At 48.9% G+C, this 26,684-nt stretch overlaps 1 protein-coding gene across 7 annotated transcripts in view; it reads right to left on the bottom strand.

Annotated features, from left to right (window-relative positions):
- Positions 1-3,566: 3,566 nt before the first annotated feature.
- Hipk2 (homeodomain interacting protein kinase 2) overlaps positions 3,567-26,684 on the bottom strand; it is a 188,557-nt gene continuing 165,439 nt past the window's right edge. For 6 of the 7 annotated variants that reach the window (XM_058575733.1, XM_058575735.1, XM_046434172.2 and 3 more), the window contains exons 13-15: positions 20,836-21,083; positions 15,745-15,905; positions 3,567-14,988 (exon numbers count right to left, since the gene is read on the bottom strand). In XM_058575733.1, the coding sequence (XP_058431716.1) occupies positions 14,521-14,988; positions 15,745-15,905; positions 20,836-21,083 (877 nt within the window). In that variant the 3' untranslated portion in view covers positions 3,567-14,520. Of the gene's footprint in view, positions 14,989-15,055; positions 15,405-15,744; positions 15,906-20,835; positions 21,084-26,684 lie in introns of those variants that run through there. The other variant, XM_046434174.2, reaches the window with a different exon arrangement.

The raw sequence follows: 26,684 nt of genomic DNA on the forward strand, positions 1-26,684 counted from the left end.
AAGGACATCTTGTGTCACTGTGACCAAAATACCAGGCAATATCAACTTAGGGGAGGAAAGGTTTATTTTGAGCTCATAGTCTTAGAGGACTATGAGCTCATACACACAATGGAGTTTTATTCAGCCATGAAAAAATGAAATTATGCCATTTGTGGGAAAATGGATAGAACTAAAGGCCATCATGTTGAGCCAAATAAGTCAAACTCAGAAGCTCAAGGGTCATATGTGTTCTCTCATATGCAGAAACTAGAGAGGAAACAGGAAAAGAAAGGGAGGGGGATCCCAGGAAAATCAAAGGGAGATCATTAGAGGAAAGGAACCAGGGAGTGAGAGGCAGGGAGGGAGGGGGGATGTGCTGGGGAGTGATATTGACCAAATTATATTGTTATATTCACGTGTGAATATGGAACAACAAATCCCATCATTATGTGCAACTATAATGCATCCATAAAATCATGTGGGGGAAAAATCATGTGGGGGGGAAAAAAGACAGCATCCCCCAGGGCTCATCCCTAATGACCTACTTCCTCCAGCCATGCCCACCTGCCTACAGTTACCACCCAGTAGTCCATTCGAATTATCAATCCATCAAACAGATTAATCCACTGTTTAGGTTACAGCTCTCATAATCGGATCATTTCATCTCTGAACATTCCTGCATTGCCAAGCACGATCTTCTTGGGGGACATCCCCTATCCAAGCCCTAATATTGCAGAGGATGTAAGTTTCCTAGGAGGAAAATACTTGCAGCAGGACCCATGTTGGCTGTAAAGTGTGCGAGGAGGGTGAGAGTAAGACCTGAGGCTCCTTCTCTGACCACTGGCAAAAGGGAAGAGCCGGAAATGGAAGTTGAGAGATTCTGAGATGCCAAAGCCTTCATTACATGTCCACGTTGATCGGCTTTATAGTATTTAATATTTGCTTAAGCTCTTCTATTCTGGTATAGGGTTAGGAAACAATGTATAAGCCTGACTCACCGCCCCCCCCCCCCAAAAAAAAAATACTCCTCATACCTGGCTGTTTGGAACAGACTAGGACTCGAACTCTGCCACCCAGCAACCTGCCCTAAAAGCCAGGGGGCTTGTGATGCAGGCGCGTCTCCCTCTGAAGCCAAAGACACCCCTCGCCCCCGCACTGTGACAAGATGGCCTCTAAGTGAGAGTCCATTCCATTTAACTGTTGGGCTGGCCTTTCTCTGGGTCTCCTTGGCTCAACTGGGAAATGAGCCTGTTTTGGAAACTGGAGTTCTGCTTCCTGCTCATCGTGGTCCAAGTGAGCCCCTCACCATTTTTATTACCCCGATATTGAGCATGTTTGAGGAAAATACTTGAAGCAGTAAGCTGTCTTTTCACTTTGATCTAAATCACCTCCCAGGGACACTGGTGGTGAGCTGCTTATTCACCGCTATAACTGTCCCCTTTGACATGTTCTGATCCCTTCTGGCCTACAGGGTTGGTTTCCCTCCCCACTCCCATAGATAGGATCCCCGGCTATGCTTTTAATTAAAATGTTTGGTAGAAGAGTTCTGAAGTTCTGTTGAGCTCTTTCTGTGAGTTTTTACATAATTTGAATTAATCCAAGTATTAGTCATACTTCGGGTTGTGTTGGGTGGTATTGCTGGAATCCTGGGAGAAACTGAAATTTCAGAGTGGAAAGGTGGGTTGGTGGGGAATGTGCAGTTTGCTCATTCATCCAAATTTTATTGGCCACCCACTCTGTGCTTGGCATTGTAACAGATGCCTGGAAACCATGATGAAAGACAAACCCTGACCTGCAAGGCTCTTATGGTTTTGTGGGGACAGGGTTGGGGAATCCAGACGAGCAGTACGTGCTGCAGCCGAGCGCTCCAGTGCAAGCTTCCCTGAGATAACTTGGGCTGCTTCTCGAGGACATTAAGGAGACATGTGGAGCTCCAGGAGAGGGAGGGGATGCTTGAAGGAGAATGAGATCTGGGGAGTGAGCGAAAGATGCAGTGGAACCCAGGGTCCTTCTGCCCCAGAAACTCAAGGGGAAAGATGCAGAGGCTGCCCATCCACCAGGGGCAGGAGGGCTGGGCGTGCTCCGGCTTACCCTAGAGGGGAACAGGTGTGAGCAGAGCCAGCAGAGGTCCTGGAGGTGCTGGCTTCTGGTTAGCCAAGGAGCTGATGGCATGGAAGGCCTGGGAGGCTGCAGGCCACGGGTGTGAGGGCTGGTGTCTGTTCAGCAGCTCTCGGGAGCAGGGAAGGTAGATGGCTGAGTGGATCCACGGAGGTGAGCGGGGCTGAAGCAAGAGGGTCCCGGTGGGAGGATGGGCGGAGTTGGGGACTAAGGAGTTTAAGCAAAGGAGCCTAAAGGTGCAATTTCCCCGGAAATGGAAGCCAGGACCAGAGTTGGGGCGGGGTGAGAAACTGGAACCCTGCGTGTGGCTGGTGGAAGTGTGAGAAAGCACAGCCACGGTCGAGAACAGTGTGACGGTTCCTCCAGAGGTTAACTCAGGATCGCCATGTGATCCAGTGATTGCATTCTGTGTGTGCATCCAAAAGCAAAAAGCAGAAATGTGAAAGTGCTTGTCCACCAAGGGCCGAGTCATTTACTTGGTTTGAAAGCAAACCAAGTGCTTATCAGCAGACTGACAAGCAAAATGTAGTCGTTCACACAAAGAAGGATCATCATTATTTAAGGCCTTAAAAAAGGAAGGAAATTCCGATACATGCTGTAACAGGAATGAACCTTAACACCATTGTGCTGAGTTACATAAACAAGACTCGAAAGACAAAGATCACAGGATCCCACGTATATGGACCATCTGGAACAGGAAAACTTACTGGGACTCAGAGTAGAAGGGTGGTGCCAGGGTTGGGGGAGGGGCTGGGGACTTATGTTTAATGGGTACAGAGCCTCTGTTTGGGATGATGAGATCAAGTTCTGGGGTTGGATAGTGGCCACGATGGGACAACAATGGGAATGTAGTCAATGCCACTAACTGTACACGTAAAAATGGCCAAAATGATAAATTTTATGTTAGGTGCATTATGTCAAAATTAAAACTGAAAAAAGATCACCGGGAGGATGGAGCCGTGGTTAGGAGGCTGACCTCCTGGGCCTCCCGGGCCTCCTGAGCTGCAGCAGTAGGGGTAGCCCTGGAGGGGCTGGGGGCACCCAGCTCCACTGGGGACTGCAGGGCCCTGCTCAGGCTACTGACACCAAGGCCCAGAGTGGAGAAGGCGGGGCGGGGACGCAGCTCCCAGATCTGGGAGGAAAGCTGGCAAGCTAAGCAGGACAGCCCTGGGCCTCGGGGATGGAGCTTGGGCGCAGATGGGGCTGGACGGCACCCAGGAGGCAATGGGGGGGGCGAAGCCACTCTCACTCTGCCACACAGGCCTCGGTAGGACAATGACCTGGAGGCCCCTCTCTCCAGTCACACCGTCATCTCTGTAAAGTTGGAAGGCGGTGGTGGGCTCTGGACATTTTCAGAGGTATTTAATAAATTCTAAAGGGCTAAATAACTTCAGAAAGATGTTACTTGCAACAACTTTTTTGGACTGTAGCTGGTGTGGCGTCGGATAAATAAGCTCGCCAGGCAAGTGTACAGTGATTCCAAACAGTTTAATGTAATTCCAAGACAAAGTGTGATTACATTTCTACACATATACAATATGCATATGTGAGTTTACAAATTTTAATTAATAACTCGTTTCACTTCAGAGACCGAAAAAATGATCAAAAAAGAAACTGTGAGTAACAAGCTATAATAACATAGTTCACCACAACGGGACCCCCCCTTCTCACCCTACAGTTAGTAATATTACAATTAAAATAACTATATTCTTCTATAATTTTTTTCTGTTAAAATCATCTCATAAATTTACAATGCTATTATTAGTTTCCAAGACTAATATAAATTCACTCCATTTTTCTACAACGAAAATGATTATTAATTTAGAAGCACACGACATCATGATGAAAAACACAAGCATTTTAGTAGCAAGGACTCGATCAGTTAAGAATTAGTTTTCTTGTAAAACATTCTAAAGCCAAGTAAAATATCCATTCTTATAACATACCTATAATATGAGACTAAGGAATAGGTTACATATAGGTCTACAACACATTGGGTTGTCTTTAAAAAAAAAAAGTAGACGTTTATAAATAAAAAAGAAAAGAGGGACAATTCACAGAGGAAAAGAGGTACACGAGAAAATACCGTTGCACGCAATAATTTTCACACAGATTAACATGGATTAACACTTTTTATTACAGAAACCGTACAGTGAAGGAACACAACGGACCAGGGTTTATGGGGTTATTGAGATTGAGCTGAGATGACCCGGTAGAGAATGGTCTAGGTGAGATGACCTTGGGGAGGGAGCCACGCTCCTTGGACTGGGGACTGCGTGTCGCCAGGTCTCCTCTTCCCTGTTATTCTGGGGAGTGTGTCTTTCTATCCAGTGTCCTGAAGTCATGGGCGGTGGAAAGGTAAACATTTCTAGGGATCTCTTCTCTTCCATCTTAATGGATACCGTTTTTGGAAACATGATATAGTATCAGGCTGCAGCTCAATACATGTGGTCAAAGCAAAACAGGATGGAAAATTCCAGTCCTTCTGATCTGTTGCCCCCTCACCCGTCTATGCCCTTGATGCTGGGGACCCTGAGAGAGCACCAGCACCCTTGGGGTCCCTGGCCCCGCTGTGGTGAGGTGGAGAATAGGGCCGTGCAGGAGCAGGGACACTGTGCGCTCCTTGGACACTCCATGGCTGCCCCATCCAACCTCTCAAGGGCCCCTCTCTCCTCTTCCGTAAAGCTGTACTTTCCCTGTCAGGAGTTTGGTTTGATATATATACACAAACATATAGATCAACGTCTCTATCTACACAGGGGTCCTACTCAACTAGTTCTGCTGCCCCAGGGATGCCTTTCTTGTCCACTTCATTTGGTTAAAAAAATGCACACGCAGAGGTGAAGAGATGCTGTGGGTCCCAGAGAGGACTGCGCCCTGGGAGACCCATGGGAGAAAGAAAGCTTTTAAGAGTAGTGACACCGAAGTGAGGGACTGTGGAGGGCGGGAAGCCCACAGATTTGGAGGCAGAGCAAATAGGGACATCTGCTTTGAAGGGTGGGGTGGGGGGGATGCTTTATGCTCCATTTGGAGGTTGCAGAAAACTACAGAAGATGGCACAGTCCAATCCCTTTCCACGTCCCAAGTTCTTCCTTATAACCTGAGCCCGCCTCACGAAACAGCAAGAGTAAGTCCACTGCCCTCAGTGGCAAGCAGCGGAAAGGAGGCAGGACCGCTCTCGAGACCAAGTGGGCCCTTCTTGCTGACTCTTGACTTCTGGAGTCCTGGGTGGTGGGGCACAGGGTTGTGGTGACAGCAGGGCAGAGGCAGAGGTGGCCACAGGGACAGTGACCCAAAACGAGGAAGCAGGGGGAGGGAGGCGCCAGGAGAGGTTTGTTTGGAAACTGGGTGAAAGGAAACTAGAGAGAGCAATGGCTGAGCCCTTTTTCAGATACAATGTACTTTTCAAATTAAAAAATAGAAAAAGAAAAGTGAATTTCTATATCTCTAGTTTTAAAAAACGAGGGTAAGCCCCAAAGACAATAACACACAATTCATGTGGTCAGTTAGTGCAAAGGAACATGCACCAACAGGACCGTGGGAGGGTGGCTGAGAGGGGTGAGATGAGAATATCCTCCACTGACAATCTAACAAAGCCACAAGGAACACAGCCTGTCAGCGAGGCTCACCTGGAAAAGCCAACGCGTGGTCCCAGGTACTCTGCAGTTTTCAAGGTCTCTGCTGCTGGAGGAATGGGTCACAATGGGTCCTCCACAGTTTGGTGGTGGCGCAATGAAAACCAAACTAGGCTCTCAGCAGAACTGGCAGCTCCCCAGGCTGCTCCTGCCTGACGTGGGGCCTGCTCCTGTGTCTGAAGCTTCTCTCATGACCTTCCACATCCCCTCCCTACAGACTGGGTGTCAGGGGAAGGCCCTGGGCTGCCCCTTGATCCCAGCTCCTTCGGCTGAGCAGTGTGTGCAGTCTCTGTGGAACCCCAAGTCCCTCCCACCCAGCCCAGCTTCACATCTCAGCTTGACATTAGGCAACATGTACACCTGTCCTTTTTACAAGGATTTTGTTTTAAAAGAGAAAATGAGTAAAAGACAGCAGTTGTATGGAAGTCCCAGCCAGAGAACAGGGCCACAGGGACACACGGTTCTCCCTTGCAAAACGCTGACAGGGATACCAGCAGGGCCCCAGAGTGAATAGTGGTACCTTCAGGGCCACCTAAATCCCAGTGTCTTTTACTGCCTAGTGAGTGGAAGTGAGTGGATCTATAATAAGTTAAATATTCAAATCAAGACAAAAATCAAGGAACCAGGAATCAGTTCTCACTGCCTCCTCCAAGGTGTCAAGGACAAGGCCTTGAAGACAAATGCTGGCCCAACAAGGTGCGAGACTGCATCTGCCCAGGTCGGGACACACCCCTCCCACTCCAGCTGGACTTCCTTTCACATTCTCTCAAGTTCACGTGGAAACCAACAATATGGAGGAAAACGCACGTACTGGGGGACAGAACAGAAGGGGCAAAACACCTGCCTTTGGAGACACGGCCTCCAACCCAAGGAGGCAAACCATCGCGGGGGGTTGAAGAAGAGTTAGAAACAGAAATTGTCTTTAAAAAGTACCAGTTTAAATGTAAACTATAAAACACTTTAACTATAAAATGTAGCCAGAGATATGCTTAAGTATCCACAGTCAATTATTCAGTTTACTCATTTAAAATGAGATTCTCTTGATATCCCAGAAAGCTAACAGCATTTTACAGTAGCTAAAAACATACATGCTCCACGTGCGTTTGAACATCATATTTGATTATAACACAAAGAATGATCTCTTCCTTGGTTTCATTCTTGTTGTAAAGATGAACTATTTTCAGAATTCACTTAAGCAACGATGACCAGGGTGTGCACTAATCATTATTTTCAGCCCACGCAGAATTCATAGCTTTTTAAATCCCAAGATCAAGCTGGCTACATGATTTCAAAAAAGCATAAACCCAGGATGAATGCCCACGTTTGAGGTAATTATTGCCATTAGGTCACAGTTTGTGTAAGATAATGTATCTAGAATCTTCTAAAAAAATCTTTAGGTGTTCTGTCAGAATTCCAGAATACCTGTTGACACAACCAGGAATTCCGATTCTGACCAGTTGGGTTTGCTTCCAATGGAGTTAAAGTTCTAAAAAGATTCTAGAACTTGTGTAAACTACCTAAGAATTTAGGCAAACAAGCCTGGAGCCAGTCAACCAAGAAGTTTCTAAAGGAAACGAGAAATGAGAAACCCACCCCAAAACAGCTGAGCAGACACTTCATAGCATGTGATGACGGTTTGTTGGAAAATTAAAACATCTAGTCCCAAATCATATCGAATTCTTTCCACCTTTCAACCAAAGTGGAAATGGATCTGTATTACTGTCAATCTCACACTGGGGCCAGAGATGCTTCTTTAATTCCTGAAAGTTGTCTTACTTTTCTCAGTTTACACACTGTTGTTTTCTATTTCTTTGAGAGGGGTGTCTCTCTTGGAAGAAAATTTGTTCCTCTTTCTAGAAGTCATCTTGTCTTTCTTCCTTTTTTTTTCTTTTTTCTTTTTTTACAGAAAGAAAAACGTTCCTGGATACCAGACCCACACATGGTATTTACAAATTTGGTGTGAACCCTGCATCTGGTTCTGCCCAGAGCTGAAGAGTGGATCTGTTACAGAGATCAGAGCTGTCATGATATTTATTAAGTGCAGTAAAAAATAGCATTTTGAAAAAAATATATACCTTTAGTATTGCCTTTCTAGAATTAACTATAAGCAAGAAAAATTATTTTTTTTTAAAGAAGAAAAGAACACTTTTTTCCCCCTTCACTCTCATAAGAGTTAGCAGCATTACTAAAGCTAGTTGGTACACTGGAAAGAAATCTAAAAGGAATTCTAGGAATCAAAAGAAACTCCCCAGAGATTTTTCTAAAAAGTCACAGTTATTCTGCCCCTCTGCCTGCATCCAGTTCAGGATGCCCTCTTTTCACCTGTTCAGTTACACAGAGCAGGCAGGGCACAGGGTGACATTTCCTCAAGGCCTCTCTTTGCAACATACACACAGGAGACAGCTGGGTCTGGTGGCTGAGCTCAGTTCTGGAACCAGGCAGACCCTGGCTCCCTTCTCACCAGCTGGGTGGTCCCAGGAAGGTTAAGAGTTCTGCAAGCCCAACACGCCCTCTGTAAAGGGATGGATATTGCCAATCTCGTAGGGTTAGTATGAAATGAAATAAGACCATCGGGCAATTCCTAGCACAGTGTTTGGCACGAAGGAAATGGGCATATCATTAAAAGGTACATCAGAAATATGAGGCCATACAATTGCTGTTCATGAAAAAAGTGAAACAAAATCACATCTCGAAGAGTCCACTAATGATTAATAGACTAGAAACTTGGGGATTCTGGACCACCATTGCTTTCTTTCTTTAACACACGCCACTTTCTCAGAGTGTCAGCTTCCTCATCTGTCAGTGGGCGGGGAGGGGGAAACTACCCTTTTCTCAAGGGGATGGCTGTGATGGCTCCACAACATGATGCTCGCCAGTCCTCCTGTGAGGGCTATTGCTAGTCTGGACACTGAGGCCGTGGGTCTGAGAGGAGGAACTCGTAAAGGCATCAGAAGCCCCTTTTGTGCTGGGGTCTGCGGCAGGGGCCACGTCTCTGTAAACTCTTCCGAGTCTGAAGGGAAGACCAGCATGGAGCTAGCTCTCTCTCTTGAACTTCTGAAAGCTGCCCTAACACCAGAAACCTCTACTTGATTGGGTCATTACACTGAGCAGCAGGGCCAAAAGCCTTGAAGCGATTTCTTTTGAATATAAATTCCACTAAGCCATCTTCTCTTCTCTAGTGACCTGGCTGAGATTTGACTGTCCGTTGAGATAAGGAGTGAGTCCTGAGGCAGGGGAGTGGGAAGGAGCTGCCAAGCCCAGTGGAGTCCAGCACGCCCTAAGCCTCGAGGCCGCAGAACTGCCCAGCAGCTCCTTGCTCGGTGCCCAGGTCATTTCCCAGTAGCAGCAATGTTGAGGGTCACTACTCTACTCCTCTTTTTAAAAGATGAGTGCAGTTTTGAAATAAATGCAATTAAAACAAAGAAGTCAGGATAGAGAGAAAAACAGTTTACAAACAGAACTGCTTCACTACTGATGTCATTATTGCCCAGAAAGGAAAGAGAGGAACGCCACTGTGTCCATCTCTGGAGGTGCCTTTGAGAAGGGTTCTTTGGCAGTGGAAAGGACGGCTTCACCTTCCTTTCCAATTTGGTAAGGACAATTTGGCATGCTCAATTTTGAGGCTTCCCCTTTGGGGATCTGTAAAATATCAGAAAGAAAAGACACAAAGGGGGAAGGGAGCCTGCAAGTCCCTGGACTGGAATGTGTTGAAAAAGCAGCTCCTGCCAGGCTGGGCCTGCGGAAGGAACCCTCGCCTCTCGGTTTAGTTCTCTCTGCTGGTTGAGGACACTGAGCTATTTTCTTCTTTCCGTTTTCTGTCCTTCAGCTGCTTGGCAGGCCAGCAGGAGCAAATGCCCTACCGCGTGCCACCCTGCCCTCAGTCAATGAGAAGCTGGCGGGAGAGCTGGGGAGGGGCGGGGACCCACGTCGTTCTCCCGACCATGAACCTTCAGTAATACTTCCTTAAGCCTCCTCATCTCCTCGCTCCAGTTTCCAATAATGTCTGCTCCGCTCACTTACATGCACGCACGCACACGACCCAAACCCTCCACCACAAGCTTGTTCAAAGCTTGGGAGTGTCTGCAACTCCCAGGATCTAGTCCAGGGAAGTCATCCTGTCACTTGTGCTGATTTCCCCTCCCTGACCTTCCATCTGGAACCATGGCGTCTGGGCAGGTGTGAGTCCCCCAGCTGAAGAGGACAAAGCCCAGCTGGCTTCCACAGCCCACAACAATCAGCTACCAGGAGGGTGAGAAATGCGACCCTCCAGGAGACAATGGCACCGCGCTTCACCCTGCTTCCTCTGAATCACCCTGACCACCTGCTCCGCCTCGCAGTCCAAACTGACATCCACTGGACTTGCACACCATTGGCCTGCTCACCCTTTCCCTTGGGAACATCCCAAATATCACCAGAGGCACTAAGCACAGGGACATGGGTGCCACCGCCTGGATGGGTGAGAACCCTGTGGGAGCACACTGACCTGAGGTTCATGAGGTTCCAATGAAACGCTTCCCTGTGACCTGTCCTTCTAGATCCTCCCTTCACTCTGAGCTGAGTTTCTTCACTGAGGAAGGATGGAGCCAATCCAAGGCTTGGTGATGCCATAGGGGATTTGTGGTCTACCTGAGGACAAGGAGAACATCTCCCCACTTGAAAGCTTGGTCCCAGGGATGGCACCCTTTTATGAAACTCTCTGCCAAGGGGGCTTAGTGCTAGATTACCAGGGGTGGGGGGGTTTGGGCACGGAAGCTAATGGTCAAGCTGGGGTCTCCTTGTGTGGCTTCCAATGCAACAGCTTTGTGCTTGAGACAAAGGATGCTGGGTGAGGACTAGGTGGACATGAATATCTGCTGAGTGTCAGAGGGGCTGTCCACTGCCCAACAGCTTACTTCCCTTCAGGGAAACTGGCCACTTTAGCTTTAGTAGTTTCTGGGCTTGGTGGGCAGTGTGTGGGCACCCATCACTCACAGCCCAGGACACTGAGGGCACAGGAAGAGACCAGGAAAGGCTGCGAGGTCCTGCTGTGCTCCCCCACTTGTAAAGAATATTGTGGGGGACACGTGGCAATGTCTGAGTGGCTTCACTCGGGGTTCTCTGGCTTCTTCCTCATTCTGCCACCTTTATTTGGCTTGAGAGAACTGTGTGTTGGGAGGATGTATCCAGGGGGAAGGGGCAGACCAAAGAAGTGGGGGAGGTGATTATTGAGGGAAAGTAAGACAGAGGCATGGGGGGGAGCGGGGAACTGCCTCTGCACTGAAGGATGCAAGCCACGCTTTCGGGGGGCTGATGGGAAGGGTGAATGTTTTGGAAAGGGGCTGCGTGAGCTCTGGGAAGAGGAGCTTTTTTGCTTAAACAGATATGAGGCAGGCTAAGAGTGTAGTTAGCAGATTGGGGATGAACAGGAAAGCATAGGAAGTGGGGGGGGGGGGGGGAAGCTAAGCGTTCCAGGGTCAGTGCACCCGGTGTCCCTGAGCCCAGAAGCTGCCTCCTCAGGTGGCCTCCCAGGCTACTGGAAATTAGAAAAATATATCAATGGCGATCATGCTGTCCAGGGCCTCAGCTGGGTTTTGCAGAGGAAAGGCCTTGACTCTTCACACTTTGCTCTGTGGTAGGTCTTCCTCAGTGGCTCTTTGTGGAAGAAATGAAAGAAACAATCTTCCTAATTTCCAGGGCTTTTCTTTCTTTCTTTTTTTTGTCTGACAAAATCGGACATCTGTATGTCCCTCCAGTCTTCTCCTATACTCACAGATATAGTAAATTTAAATATTAAAGAGAAAACACAAAGAAACTTGGAATAAATGTGCATTTAAAACCCTGACTAAAACAGCAATACGATGATAATGAACATAATTACAATGGCAATAACAAAAATAATCAGCACAATAACATTGACTTCATGAGCAGCATGGAACTTTCATTCCTGATCTGGAAGGAGAAAAGGAAAGAAAACATCAGGTGAAAGAGAGAGAAGCTTCAATTTAAGCAGACAAAAGGAAATGGAAAAACATTGGAAGTTGTCTTCCCCCTAAAAGATGAGATCTAGAAAGGGCTGGAACTGCACTGTGCCGGGAGTCCAGAGCGCTGCTCAGACAGGCAGACTGAGGCTCATTTTCAGCCAAGACTAGATGCCTTGTAACTGTAGGAGAGGATCTGGTGGGGCTCTGTGGCCATTTGGCTGCTGAAAGTCCAAACAGAAAGGTTTTCCAGGCTGGCGCGGCTCCAGCTCCGGCGTCCTCTGAAGGCCTGCGCCCTCGCGCTCTCAGCTGGCCTCTTCCTGCTGTCTCGGGACAGGCGCCTCCCCACCTCCAGCTGAAGCCACACTGACCTGGGCCCCAGGGAGCATCTCCTGCAGATCCACCGCAGCCCTGCCTCAGGCGGGTCCTTGTGGCACCACTGAGTGTGCCTGGCCTTGCACAGGTGCTGTGTCCTTCCTTCGGGCCCAAGGCCGGCACTTCATCCTCTCCAGTCCAGGGACCTATTTCTTTATAAGAATTTATGTTCGGGGAGGGGAAGTTTCCAGAGTTCCTTCACAGCTAAGAGCTAAGTACCGACTTCATTACTGAATGAGGGCGGATATCACTACGAAAACCCCTTTCACAGTAGATCGCTAGGGCCCGCAGAGTGAGGCAGCAAAGGCAAGGAGAAGGCCAAGGCTCTGACCCAGAAGAGCTCTTTGCACCTGGAACTTGGCTGAGGTGTCAGGTAAGGACTCTGCGTCAGGATCAAACAATCGAAGCCATCTGTCAAGCCCCGTTCTTGACCAGAGAGCTTCTGAGTGTCTACCTGCTTCAGAGTTGTTCCCTAAGAGCAGAGAGGACTCCCTTCCCATCCCTACCTGCTGTGTCCAAGCCTGAGAAAACTTCCAGGATGGAGCCAATGTACATAGAGGGTGCAGGCCAGATTTCTTTGGAGACTTAATCATCTGTGAGAGTGTTTTCTCAAGTGCAGCATAGGACCCCTGGTCACCCTCATCAGCGTCCCTCCAACCTCTGCCCACCAGACTCCTCAAATGCCAAGACCAAAATCATGTCTTGAGCAGACCTGGGTAATCCAAGGAAAGAATTCAACAACAAACGGGTTGGTGGTTGTCTATAGAGCTGGGGATCTGGCCAAATGGGCAGAGCAAAACAGCGCCCAGGGAGCTGGTGGAGAGGGAAGCGTGGGGCGGGGCTGCGGACGCCAGGCTTCCTGTGGGATGGAGGGACCGGGGTGCAGCTGGGGTGTGTGTAGCCTCCTTGACTCCCTGCAGACGGTCGTAGGAAGGTGGTGGTGGGCCTGGAGGCTGCTGCTCTGCAAAGCGGACATTCTTAAAATCCCTGGTATCAGTGCCAGAGCTGGTCTGATGGGCAGAACTGGGCAGGGTGAAGGTGAAGGGTGGGGAGTCTCTGGGTATCTGCTCCCAAAGTAAAACTCAACACAAAGCATTCGGGGCATCAGATGTGCCCTCCCACCACAGAGCCCCGTCACTCTCAAGTCCATGGATTCTCCTTGAAGCCCTGCCAGCAAACAGCCCAAGAAGGACAATGGGCATGGGGAAAAACAACAACAAAAAGAACCAAAAAGGAAAGACCCGAGTGAATGTTCCAACAGCGCAACAGAAGAGCTGAGGTGGCCTGGATCAGCTCAGCTGGCTTCCTGGGGTGCCAGCGGGAGCCTCCCTACACCGAGTCTGTCTGTCGTTCCGTAAGGCACTAGGAGGGAATGATGCAAAAGCAAGACTGCGAGGGCTGTGACGCGGTGCCGAGGGACACAGGGAGGTGGCCTCCGCGCTCACACCCACGCGCTGGCCACACACGCTCGCTCACCGGGACCACTGCATTGGTTACACGCCTAAGTTATATCACTTTGTTTTGTGCAATTACACAGGAATAGTCTATTGGTATCGCTGGAGTTGAACACAAGGTACACAGCAAGGGCGCAGGGCTACATTCCACCAGGGTACCTCGACGGCGCCAGCCTGCGCTATGTGATGGGGTGGACTCAAAGGAAAATAGATCTTCAGAAAGGAAAAAAAAATCTCAAGTTTGTAACACACATCGTTAATGACATCTGAGGAATAACATTGCTTAGGGATTTATCCAGAGTGCTCAGAAGAGAAAACTCGCCCCCTCCCATGGAGTCTCTGGTCAGCCTGGCCGAGCCCATCATTTCTGATAAACAAGCCAGGGCTGGGCTTCGCCAGCCCCCCAACCCCCAAATCAGCCTCTCAGGCCATGGCCTGACTATGGAGGGGTGTTGACCCTTTAGCATTCTGGAAAAATCCCTAATTCTTATGTTTAATTAATTAAAAATCTATTGGATTTCCATATCAGGTGTCCCTGACAGCAAATTCTTCAATGTTATTCGCTGCCATATGAAAATAATCTTTTGAAAAGTTCATAGATAAAGTTCTTCAAAAACTGGGGCCCCTCGCTTCTGGAATCTTCCCGTGGCTCTCTTCTTCTCCTTTCCAGTTTGGTGCAGAATGGGTTTGTGAGCTGTTTTTTTTAAATTTTTTTTTTTTAATTTTTTTTTTGTTACTGATGTTTTCTTTTTTTTTTCTTTTTCTTTTTTTAAAATAAAAAGCATAGATTTCCCTCTCCTTAATCCCTTCCTTTTAAAATGTTCTCTTCTCTGCTCTAAGTCCTCCCACTTCCTAGTTCAAGTTTCATTGGTGTCCCGTCCCTGTCCCCTGCCCCCCTCCCCTGCCCCTTTTGCATTGTTTGTGTGCGGCACCTCAGTATAAAAAGCCGGCTCCCCAGGGTCCCAGGAGCAGCCTCCCTCCCTCCCCTCCCCAGGCCCGTGGTTATATGTAAGGGTACTGGTTGACCTTGGCAGGGCTCAGTGGGTATCCAGTGTAGACGGTGGAGGCTGGCGAGGCGCTGATGTAGGTCTGGTGGGCAAACTGGGCTGGATACTGACTCGGGTGGATGGTGGGCGAGGGCAGGACCCGGGGGCCCATGCTCACGGGGACCTGGTGGACGATGCTGGCCGGGTAGGCAGTGTGCTGCACGGTGTGGCGAGCCGAGCCTTGGGAGGCCACCAGGTGGGCCACGGTGCCAGTGGAGCCCAGGGCTGCAGGCGCTGTGTAGGTGTAGAGGTGAGGCTGGGTGGGGAGGTGGGCGGCAGCAGCGGCAGCCAGGTGGGGGTGGACAGTGCCGTGGCTGGGGCTGTTGTGTGGGAAGGTGTACGGAGCCTGAGCCATGGTGGGAGTGATGTAGGCCTGCTGCCGTCGATGGCTCCCGGTGCGGTCTGCGGCCATGTGCTGCTGGGCCTGAGAAGAAGCAGCGAGAGGGGCTGCGTCAGGGGAGGAAGGGGAGGCCAGTGGGGAGGAGGGGGGTGAGGAGAAGAGGTGGCAGGAGGGACAACAGATGCTTCCCTTTGTGTGGTGACAGTGAAAATAAGTTTGGACTGAGAAAGGGACATCTGGCCTGCCGTGCGCAGGCTGGGATGACACAGAGCAAGCCAGGACAAAGGCAGTGGGATGTGAGGTGTCAAGAGATCCTGTTTTGAGGGCGACTACTTCCTTACCCACTGTGAAATCTCAGACTCTTAAGACAACTCTGTTTGAAATTCTATCAGTCCAACCAAATAGCCCTCTTTCCCCTCGAGAACCTAAGCCGCCGTGACACGTGAGATCCTAGGCCATTCTTTTCCTTGTTCTGTGGAATAGGTGTGAGGTTTCCTTCCCTGCAGTAAGGAGAAAGCCGGGCTGTCCCTGCTGGCCCAGGCTGCTGGGCAGGACACTGCGTCTACCCTCTGCTGGGCTGAGACAGCACTATATGGGGTCTCTTGTGTTATAGGTGCTTAGAACATCAGTCAAGTCACTTTGGGCTGGCTCTCTGTGGCCCAGTGGTATCAGCTTCCCCAGAGATGATCCAGGGTGGAAAGAAGCCGCTGGGGTCACTCAGGAAACTTCCTGCCACCACTAGGGGAACCACAGGCCCAGGAGGTGGCGAGGGCTGCCTCCATGACCCTCTCTGCAGCTGAAGAGTGGGGAGCTGAGGCGATGGGCCTGAGTGGGGCTTACCTGACTGAGATTGAGGGGCTGCTGCTGCTGGAAATGGGGGCCTGGCCGCTGCTGCCGGTAGGCGATGGCTCCCGACGAGCTCCCTGAAGAATGACCGCTGGTAGAGGTCACATTGCTGGAGGACTTGGACTTGTAGGAGGACGAGTGGTGACTGGTGTTGACTGTGGTAGGAGGAGGAACAGGTCACAGGTCAGTGGCGGCTCCTTGGTTGACTGGAAGATGTTCCCACTTCAGGTTACAGTGGCCTTCTCAGGAGGACACGTCCCTGAGACTGGCCGTGCAAAAATCAGCCTCAGCCCCCACACTCAGTCTTGACTTTGGAGTGGCAGGTGGGCTCGGGCTTGCTCCGTTGGTCAAGATAAGATGAATTCACTCTGGGACTAGCCCAGGAGCTGAACATGGTCAAGTAGTTTCCTCCCCTGACAAGGGGGCTGCAAAGATGCAGGAATTCTACCTTGCCAGCAGGGGGTGCCAAACCCTGGGAATCCTGATTCTGGCCCAACAACTTAAGGTGGGTGGAGAATCTGAATTCTAACAAGCCTCCAGGTGCTGCACTGCTGCTGGCAGGCGGTCCCACACTCCAGGGGCTCAGGGGCTCTAGGAATGGTGGGCTGTCACCTAGGTAGGATGGTTCTGGCTGGGCAGCCAGAGGGAGTCAAGGAGCCTCTCCAAAGACCAGCTGTCTTAATCAGCCAACAAATAAGTTTGAGCTCCTGCTTGGGCTGGGCACTGTGACTATTAGTCACCCGGAATGGATGAGGTGACAGCAGGAATAAGGAAGAGGCATCACAGATCATAGAGATGGAAAGGGCCAATACGAGCAGGCCAGCCAGGAAGGCATCTGCAGCCTGGGGTGGGGCTGGGGCGATCTGATTTCCCTGCTGGTTGGGACAGGTTGGGTCCTCAGTCTAAGGACAGAGATTGGCTCACATTGTTCTGTGTTTGAGCACTTCATGCCTGTGACTTGTACTTAGTGACTCAATTTTCATTGTTAAGTTTTTTGGAATATGACTAAAATACTTTTACTACCTTAACTTTCTATGGAGGACAAGTGTATTTCTGTGATTTATATTTTCTGCAAACCTTGCTGTACTCAGAATTACTATCTGGTAACACTGGAAAGAATAAGAAGGGTGTAAGAGAAAAGAGAAGGAGAGATCTGGACAGGTCTTCAGTGTGCTGTGGTGCTGGTGGGGAGCTGAGACAGACACAAAGTGACAGAAGGCATCAGATAACTGAGTCTCAGAAGACAGGGCCTCATGCCCTAAAGAAAAAAACTAGAATGAAATGAATAGTACAAGAGATTTCCATGAAATAACTCATTTTTGTCAGTTTTGGTGATGAGCAATATGTGAACACCAGCTCCTAGCAGGTGGCTTGGTAAAGCACAGGGAAGGACTGCCACTCGCTGGACCTGGCAGAGCGCAGATCTAGTGTCACTGCTGGCGTGCTCCTCAGCGTGTCTCTAGAAACCAACGAGAAGCCCTGTCTACCACAGATGCATGAACGTCAAGATAAAATAACTGACAGGTAACATGGATCCCCTTGGTACAGGGGATCCGGTCAGCTACCAAAACACTGTCTCCTTCACCTGACTCCTCAGCATGAAAACTGCCCATTTTGGGGAAGGTGCCCAAAGTTGGTGTTCAAGAGAACCATGAGGGAAGAAGTGGCAAGAGTGTAAAAAATCAGTTCTTCATCTCAGGCTGTGTGGCAACAAGAATCCAGGAAATTTTAAGTTGGGGCCTGAGCATCTTAGGCCAAAACAGAAGCCTATCACTGTCTCAACTAGGTATCCCGTTGCAACTGGTATAAAACTGGTGAATCTGGTCATTCCTGGGAGAGAGGGTGTTAAATATTAACACATAATAAAGATCAGGCGTTTGAATGAATTAGATTGGGCCAATTCTGTGACAAACCCCCTGGGTGACGAAATCAAAGTCAAAGAGAGAAGCTTGAAGCTGGGGCCAAGCACAAGAATGCGGATCAACTGTTGATGAAAGGAGAAGAGTACCTTCAAAGGGCTTCGCTTCAGTAGAAGGGCAAAGGGGACTGGAAACCCAGGGACAGGGCACACACTGAAGGCAGAGAGGAACCTCCTGCCACTCAACACAGGTCCAGAGTGAAAGGAGAGCCGCCTCAGTAGAGTGGAAGGTGGTGGGTCCTAAATAGAGGCCCCCAATCCAACTGTGTATTGGCACCCAGGGCCCCTCCTACCCACCCACCGCTTCAGAGTCCCTCGGGTGGGTGCCTGGGAATTGGCATGTTGAACTTCCCAGCCATCCAGAGCCATCCTGGCCCCACAGAGCAGACCTGCATTTGGGAATCAGGTCCTGATTCACTGTGCCCAATCCAAACCCAGTTAGACCCTCAAAGGCCCCCCCAAATTGCAGGGGAAGAAGGGGCTTTTGTGGTCCTAAAAATAGAAGGCTGCGAGTGCTGGCCATTAGGAGGGCTTGCTTCTCTTCTTCCCTCAGCCAGGTGACTGTCTACCCCCTTCCCTCTCTGCAGCAGATCGCAGGCTGGGCTTGCTGCTGGGCCCAGCTCTGGATCACTCTCTGCTCCTATTCCGACTTCCTGGACATCTTGTGGTTATTACATCTGAGGGGGAAACAATGAGCCGGAGGGATTTACAGCCTGAGTCTGCAAGTGACAAGGTTACTGAGCCTGGTGTTGTGCCTGCTACCATCATTGTGGGAACAGGAGACAGGAGCTGAGTCAGAGTTGGTCAAGCTGTTAGAGCAGAGAGCCCTGGATAAAGGAGGGGTCCTGAAGGGACCAGGAGATTCATGCAGCAATTCTATCTGCAGAGATCAATAAAGGGGCAATGGGCTTATGATGGAGGATGGTCTCCTAATGTAGGTTCTGGATTGTAAGGGAACATGGACTTTTCTGCTCATACCTAACCCAGTTACTCAGGGATCCCTTTGTTCTGGAAACAGCCATTTGTGCCCTATCTATACCAGGTGAGGGAGCATGTGCAGCTTAGGTGAGCTCTAGAGCCAGACCCTGGGAGGCCTGGACAGGGCTTTGGGCCAGTTGGATGCCTTGATGTGTTTGCTAAACTTTTTTTCACTTGTAAAACTAGGAAAACGGCAGTATCTACATGCAGGGCTACTGTGAGGGTTAGAGGGCCGCCACATGCAGACTGCTTGCTGCCTGGCACTCCCCACCAACGCGTGGTGCCCTGCAGTCAGCATGCATCAGCTGCATTAGCCATCACTCATGTTGGTTGGTCTACTGAACACTGAGCCCTGGCAAGAGCAGATGCACAAGGAACAGTGCTTGCTCCAAACTAGGAGGGTCAATACGAGGCTCCCGGAAAGGGGAACCTGGGAGCCTGGGTGTCACTCGGCCCATGTTGGGCAAAGGCTGCTCTAGAGCACAGGTGTCTGGCCTCTGGTGGCTCAGGTGCCAGGAGTTCTGGCTCTGGCCTGCCTGGAACTTAATTGTTGAACTTTCCCTCAGTCCTGCATCCTTCCAATATATTCTTTGTCTCAGGCCAGTGGAGAGTTTATTCTATTGCCTTCCAGAAGATCCTTAACCAACCCCCCAGGGCCAATGTGAGAAATCCTCAAGGACCTTCTGATCCAAGAACCTTGGAAGGATGGTCTGTGAGGAACACACTGTTTAGAAACAGGGTTCACCCTGACCTGAGTAGGCTCATGGAACTCTGAACCCTCTGATGCTGGGGGCTCAGGCCCAGAGTCAGAGCTGCAGCAGGTGTGTGCCTTGGCCTGTGCAGGCCTCCTGGAAACCAGAAAGCTGAGGAAGGCTGCCTTCCAGGATCTTCCAAGCCTAGGATGACTTTACAGACAAAGGATCATATTGGTTTTGAAAACTTCCACCAGCTGGAAGGGCAGGCATAGTCCAAGAGGAGCACCCTCACCCCTAGAAGACTCCCCATGTCCTGAGTTCAATCTGCAGCTGTAGGCCTTCCACAAATCTGTATTTAGAGCCAGGTGCGGTGGCACACGCCTGTAATCCCAGAGGCTTGGGAGACTGAGGCTGGAGAGTCACAAGTTCAAAGCCAACCTCAGCAACTCAGCAAGTCCCTAAGCAAGTTGGCAAGACCCTGTCTCTAAATAAAAATATAACAAAGGGCTGGGGATGTGGCTCAGTGGTTAATTACTCTTGGGTTCAATCCCCAGTAACAAAAAACAAAAAACATGTATTTAGAGAATTAAATAATGATACAATGGGGCTGGGGTTGTGGCTCAGTGGTAGAGCATTTGCCTAGCAGGTGTGAGCATTGGGTTCAGTCCTCAGCACACATAAAAGAAATAACTTAACATAAAATTATTGTGTAGGTCTACAACTAAAAATATTTTAAAAAATAATAATATAATGTGCACTGTGACAGAAATCATGTCCTTTTCAAATACTTAACCTTAAAAATGTTGCTTCCTGCATGGTTTCCACCAAAATATCTTCCTGGGTAGAAATGCAGATCATGCAGATTTCTTTTGGTTAACTCCCCAAATTCTTCCACAGTGAGCCCGAGCAAGGGAAAGCTGGAGAGGGGCTGCTGTGTCAGTCTGCAGTGAGCTGTTCGGCTGAGGGGTGAATTCCCAGACTTGTGCTCGGGCCCAGTTCTCAGGATGGTCATTCTCTCAATAAAGCCAAACATCACACTTGGGAGATTTCTCCTCCAAAGGGGGAATTTTGAGGAGGGGCTCAGAAAAGCCTATCTGACCCTTTGCTAAAAAGACTTGGAGAAAGTTCTTCCTACAGGGGACACATGAATGACCAGTATAGGCTCCTGGCAGGGAGCGATGCTTGACATCAGTTAGGAATGCCCCGCACCAGGTGTCACCACAGACCGTGGATAAAGAGCGGGAGGCTTTCACTTCTTATTTACCAACCTCGTTGAAAGCAGAGCCACTATGAAGGTGGCAAGGCATTAATTATAGAATTAAAAAAGGAAAACTCTGCTTATGGAAGGTGAATCTGACCTATATGAATCTGACTTTGACCATGGGTGATAATGGAGCACTTGCTATTTTACTAGCGCTCACGTTCTTAGCAGTTAGAAAACAAGACACGCAACCTCCAGAGAGCAGTTTCCGGCCTGCCCTGGCCCCAAGTTACCTGGCCCCAGGCTGTCACATTCCACCAACACCTCACTGGCCTGGGTCTTCAAGGGGGGCACGATGATGGTTCGGGGGTTGCCAGTACAATGATTCTCCAGGGTCCCCTTGCTGTCAAAGGCGTTGGTGTTATTGTGCCCGGCGCGCTGCTGCACAGAGTAGGGGCTGGTGTTGCTGGAGGAGTCCGAGTAGGGAGAGTCGTGGACTGTGACGCAGCTGATGACATTTTTTCTTTGCTTGGAGACAGTGCTGCGAAGGCAAAGTGAGAAGAAGAACTGTGAGAAGGTTGTAAGGTGAGATGCCATACAGCATTTCAGGGACTCGCCATGTGAAGCCCCTTGCTGTACCCCAGGTTCACAAATGTCACCCATCTAACCACCGGCAAGGCACGTGTTTAGGAGGAGGAAGAGGCTTCTGCTGGGCTTCTTGGTGCTTCTGGAAATTGGGAAGTGAGAAGCTTCTGGGTAACCCTGGGCTCTCCCCCGTGTGGCGGCTCAGCAGAGCTGTGTGGCAACTCCCTCTGGCCCACCAGCACGGGCTATCTGAGTAAGGAGAGAGAACCTAAAGAACTGGCAACCTGAGACTCAGTCTGGGAGAACAGCATTGGAAGAAAAGCGATCATAAGCGTAGGCTTGGGCCTGTGAGAACGAGAGAGCTTTAGCAGGAGGCCACGGGTCACCCAAGGCACAGCACTGCTCTGAGAGTATGACCCCCAGCACAGTGCAGGAGTGCTGAGAAAGGGCGAGGAGAGCTGGATCTGGTGCCCTCTGTGGGGTGACTTGGTGGGCAGGCAACTGGGACTCCCAGGAGTCCCCTGCTTAGGGGAAGTCTGACCATCCTGCAGCTTCCCCATCGCCTGGGCCAAGATCAGGGAGGAGATGGTACTGCACTAGGGCCTGGTGGAAAGGCTCCTGCATGCTGAGGCGGGAGGAAGTTGCTCTCAACCCCTGGGCATCTTCTGTCTGGAACTTCATCTGCAGCAGGGTGGGGCTGGCGTGGGACGGCTCTTGGCCAGTACCTTCTGTTCAGAGATATTTACGTTAGTGTGGTTTCTCTGGGAATCAGTCCTACTGCCTCCCAACCTAGGGAGAGGGTTAGGGTGATGGATGTGGGACTTATTGCTTATTGTGCAAGGTTTTATAAATGGATGTTCTATTTTTGTATACTGATCATTTGTTTTTCAGAAATAACTGCCAAAGCAAGGTGGTCAGTTTATGGTATTTATAGAGCCTGACGGACTCCCAATGACCCCCAAGGAGTCTTGCCCAACATCAAAGGCCCAGGCCAGACCAGTCTCTTTTCAAGAGGAATTTCTGCTACTCGAAGGGAAGCATGGAAGTGGGCACATTCAATGGCCCGGGGTGTCCAGGCAGAAGGCAAGCAGAGGAGGCTGGAAGGGCTGGTATTGTAAAGGCCATGCGAGGGCCTGGTCCCTGCTCCTGGTATCCAGCACAACTGACATCTGATCTGGATAATTCTTCCAGAGGCTGTGCATGGTGTCCTCTCTGGCTCTGAGCAGAAGATCCCTAAATGGGTCTGTGGGTAAGAACATGGGCCAGAGGCCTCACTTTGGTATGTGCTGAGCAGGGCCTCCATAGCTATTCAACCTCTCTGGGATTCTTCTGCCTCCTTAATAAAACGTGGGTAAGAGCAGTAATTATGGGCTGGGGTTATATAGTTCAGTGGCAGAGTGTTTGCCTGGCACATGTGAGGTATTAGGTTCAATCCTCAGCACCACATAAATAAAATAAAGGTATTGTGTCCATCTACAACTAAGAATATTAAAAAAAAAATAGCAGCTATGCCAGAGATTTGTTCTGAGAACCAAGTGAGAAAATAGAAGTAGAGGGCTTGGAATAGTGCATATGCATGCTACAGGGTAAGTATTCCATAAAAGTTCTAGGTTGAGTATCCCTAGCCCCCAAATCCAACATCCAAAACCTCTGGAGTGCTGACATGATGCCAAAAGTGGAAAATTCAACACCTGATCTCAGGTGGTAGGTCACAGTCAAAATACTAAAAATATTGTATGAAGTTTCAAGGTACATTCAGGCCATGTATGTCAAGTGTATATAAAACACAAATAAATACTGTGCTTAGACTTTGCTCCCCTCCCCAAGATATCTCATTATGTATACGCAAATATTCCATAATCTGAAAAAAATCTGAAATCCACTTCTGGTCTTCAGCATTTTGGATAAAGGCTACCCAATTGTGCTATTTTAATTAGGATTACAAAAAAATTTATTTAGGCAAAGAGAATTCTAGTAGGGCAAGGACTAGCTGGAAAAGTTCCTTCTCTTCTAGCCTATGCAAAAGCCAGAAGATTGATAAGAATGACAGCGAGAAGTCACCAGTTAAGAATCACTGAGACCTATGCTGAGTGTGCAGGAATAACCTTACAAAGCAATATGATACATGTCTCTGCCCTCAAGATTAAAATCTCAGGGGGAGACTGTATGACAACACGACAAGTTAAATAGTGAAAGCTTTAAAATAAGCAGTTAAAGAGAATAATGGATGTCACAAAGTCTTCCGTGATTAACTGTCAAATGAGTCGCACAGATGATAATTGTTAAGAAATCAAAAGAAGGTGAGGAATGAATTGGCTGCATACATTATAGCACTTCCCGTTAACTTAGATAAAATAGATACATTTTAATTAATAAAGACCCACATTTCTCACTTGTAACAGTCCAAATGCTTAATCCTCTAAAAGCTAAACATAAAGTGACTATGTGACCCAGCAATTCCATTTCTAGGCATGTGCCTGAAGAGAGTGAAAGACAAACTGAAACAGGTATCTGTGCCAATGTTTACAGCAGTGTTATTCACACCAGTCAAAAGGTGGAAACGATCTAAGTGTCCATCAACAGATGAAGTGACAAAATGTGGCACATCCATACAATGGAGTACTCTTCAGTCTAAGGTTGAATGAAGTTCTGACATATGTTGCACTATGGATGAATCTTGGAAACATTAAGTGAAAGAAACCAGAAACAAATTTTGTATAACTCTACAAATATGAGATATCTAGAATAGGTGAATTCATACAGATAGAAAATAGATTAGAAGTGCCAAAGACCGGGGCTGGGGGCAGAGAGAAATGGGGAGTTATTGCTTTTGAGTACAGAAGTTTTGGTTGTGGCAAAAAGAGAGCTTGAAATAGATTCTGGTGATGGTTGTACAATATTGTGAGTATAATTGATGTCATCCAATTGTTCACTTAAAATGGTTAAAATGGGGCTGGGGATGTGGCTCAAGTGGTAGTGTGCTCGCCTGGCATGCGTGCGGCCCGGGTTCAATCCTCAGCACCACATACAAACAAAGATGTTGTGTCCGCCGAAAAACTAAAAAATAAATATTAAAAAAAAATGGTTAAAATGGTAAATTTAGATTCTACATTTTACCATAATTTAAAAAAATGAATATACAAAACCCCCACTGAATTGTACATGTAAATGGGTGGATTATAAAGTATGTGAATTATGTCCCAATTTAAAAAGTCCATGGGCTCATTCCAAAATAAGAAAGCAAATGGGACCCAGGTCTCAGTGCCTGGGGTTGGAGAGTGCAGCAGGGCTCAATGTAGCTGCTGGGGGGAAGAGGAACTGCCATCCAGCGCAAGATTAGAAAATGGGGCTCTAGGAAAAGGTACCCGAGCCTAGGAAGTAGGAGGAAGGAAGGTGCGCTGGAAAGCTGAGCGAGGCGGAGGAGGCAACTCCAGAAGGAACAGGGACAGGAGGAGAGCTGCCTTAAAAAGGCAGGGCCCAGAGAAGGCCGCAGCTGCTGGTCTGTGAGTACTGTGTTATGACAGGCTGTCACTCAAGGGAGCCCCTCCCCCCTGCACACAGTATGCCCAGGTTCAGGGAAGTGCTGGGAGCCATGACTCCATGCATTCCCAGTTCCCAATGGGATGCAGAGCCACCCTGTCCTTCCCTCAACTCTGGACTCTGGTCACAGTCACTTGAACACACGGTGGCTCCTCTGGCCATCTTATGAAAAGTGGACGTGTTCTATCGCAGGTGCATGCTCTGGGTGAAGACACCACATCAAGACAAAGGCTGGCTCCCTAAAAAGTGTTCTAGAAGCTGGTGTCCTCATCCTGTGACCCTGGACATCCAGTCACCTCCAGCCCATTCTGAAATCTACTACGGAGGGTGGAAGAGATTACTCGTGGCATTAAAGGATCTACTGTGAGGGTCCCTTCAAGATTTATTATGCTGCCATGCCCAGAGTCTCTTCTCTGGGCACAACATCAGTTACCTCAGACCTGATTTCCAATGCTACCTCCGTGGTCGCTGCCACTGAACCAGAAGTCTCCTGTCAATCAACCATTGCCTGCACCACTACTGCCATTGCTGCTGCCTCTGATTCTGCTGTTGCCAGCCTGAGATCACCTGGAGGTCTTCTTTCTGGGTGCTGCTGCCACAGAAGAAACCGCTGCCCCGGATGCAACTGAAGCCGACACTGCTGATGACCCCCAGAGATTGCCTGGTGACACTCCCCCACAGCTGCAGTTGTAGCTGCCACTGCAGCCACTACTGCTGACCTGCTGCCTGCTGCCAACAACCACCACCACTACAGCTGCTACCACCGCCTAGAGGACTGCTTCGGGGGAGACTCCAGGTTTGGTTGCACGTGGCTGCACCCATTTTGGGACAACAGCCAGGGCCTGGGGTCCGGGTGCTAGCAGATTTACCACCATAAAAGTCTCTGTCTGGGGACTCCAGCTGGGACCTGCAGGTCCAGTGTGGGGGTGCTTGCAGGTTTCAAGGCGTATGGGGTCTTTCTGCTGAGAGTGCTGTGGCCCTTGTCGTGCTGCTGCATCTCGGGGTTGCTCCTTTGCATAAGTGTATCCCTGGTGGTCTCTCTGCAAGTAGGAGCAGCATTGAGATCTTGGGACTGCAGTGTGGCTGAGCCTGAGGTATCTGAAGCCCAGATTGGTGGGATAGAGACTGGGTTTGCGAGGGCTGATCGGGGTTTGGTGGTCCCAAGAGATGTCAGAGACAGAGCTGAGAAACTACTGAATACTGACAGAGACAGTTCGACTTTCCAGCAAGATTTATTTGATTTTATTTTTTGATTCACTAATCTCTCTACCATATTTAGAACAGGATGTTTTTTATGCATCACTGTGTGGAGGACCATGACATATGAATGATGTTTTGCATTTTTGTTGTATTCTTATGTCTTTAATTTTTTCTCTTTATTCATATTCTTCCTCTCTTTTGTCTGTTATAGTCTTTCCTACTTTTCCCAAACCAACAGTCAATCTCTGTCAGCTCCTCTTCCACTCTTCCTGTGCATTTTTACATCTCACGTTTCTCTTCCTCCCTCATGAATATTACATACTACACTACCTCTGTTCTCTCATCTACCATTTGAAATTGTAAATCGTTTTAACAAATATTCTGTTTGTACTGTAGATAGTTACGGAACTCATCATTTTGGTTTAATGTGAGAAAGCAGTAGACGCCTTAGTGGGAGCTATTAGGTTTAAGGCTATATATTGTGTACACTGGGTGGGGCCTCACCAGTAAAGGCGAAGCGCTGGAAACCCTCAGGGACACTACAGATCTACAGAGAAGAACTTATCCTGCCTTAGATCCATACTTTTAGATGGGAAAACACACTAACAACATGAAAAAACAAGGGAATGAAGCACCCCAAGCAAACCAAGATGTTTCAATAACAGAAGCCACTGATAACACAGCAGAAGAAATGTCCAAGAAGGAGTTCAGACTGTATATAGTGGAACTGATATGTGAAGTAAAGGACAGTATAAAAAGTGAAATCAAAGAAAATAATACAGGAAGTGAAATACCACTTCAATAAAGAGTTAAAGAT

Source organism: Marmota monax, unplaced genomic scaffold, assembly GCF_021218885.2.
Source record: "Marmota monax isolate L192 unplaced genomic scaffold, Marmota_monax_Labrador192_F-V1.1 WCK01_AAM20220418_F8-fsc00122, whole genome shotgun sequence".
NCBI lineage: Eukaryota > Metazoa > Chordata > Mammalia > Rodentia > Sciuridae > Marmota > Marmota monax.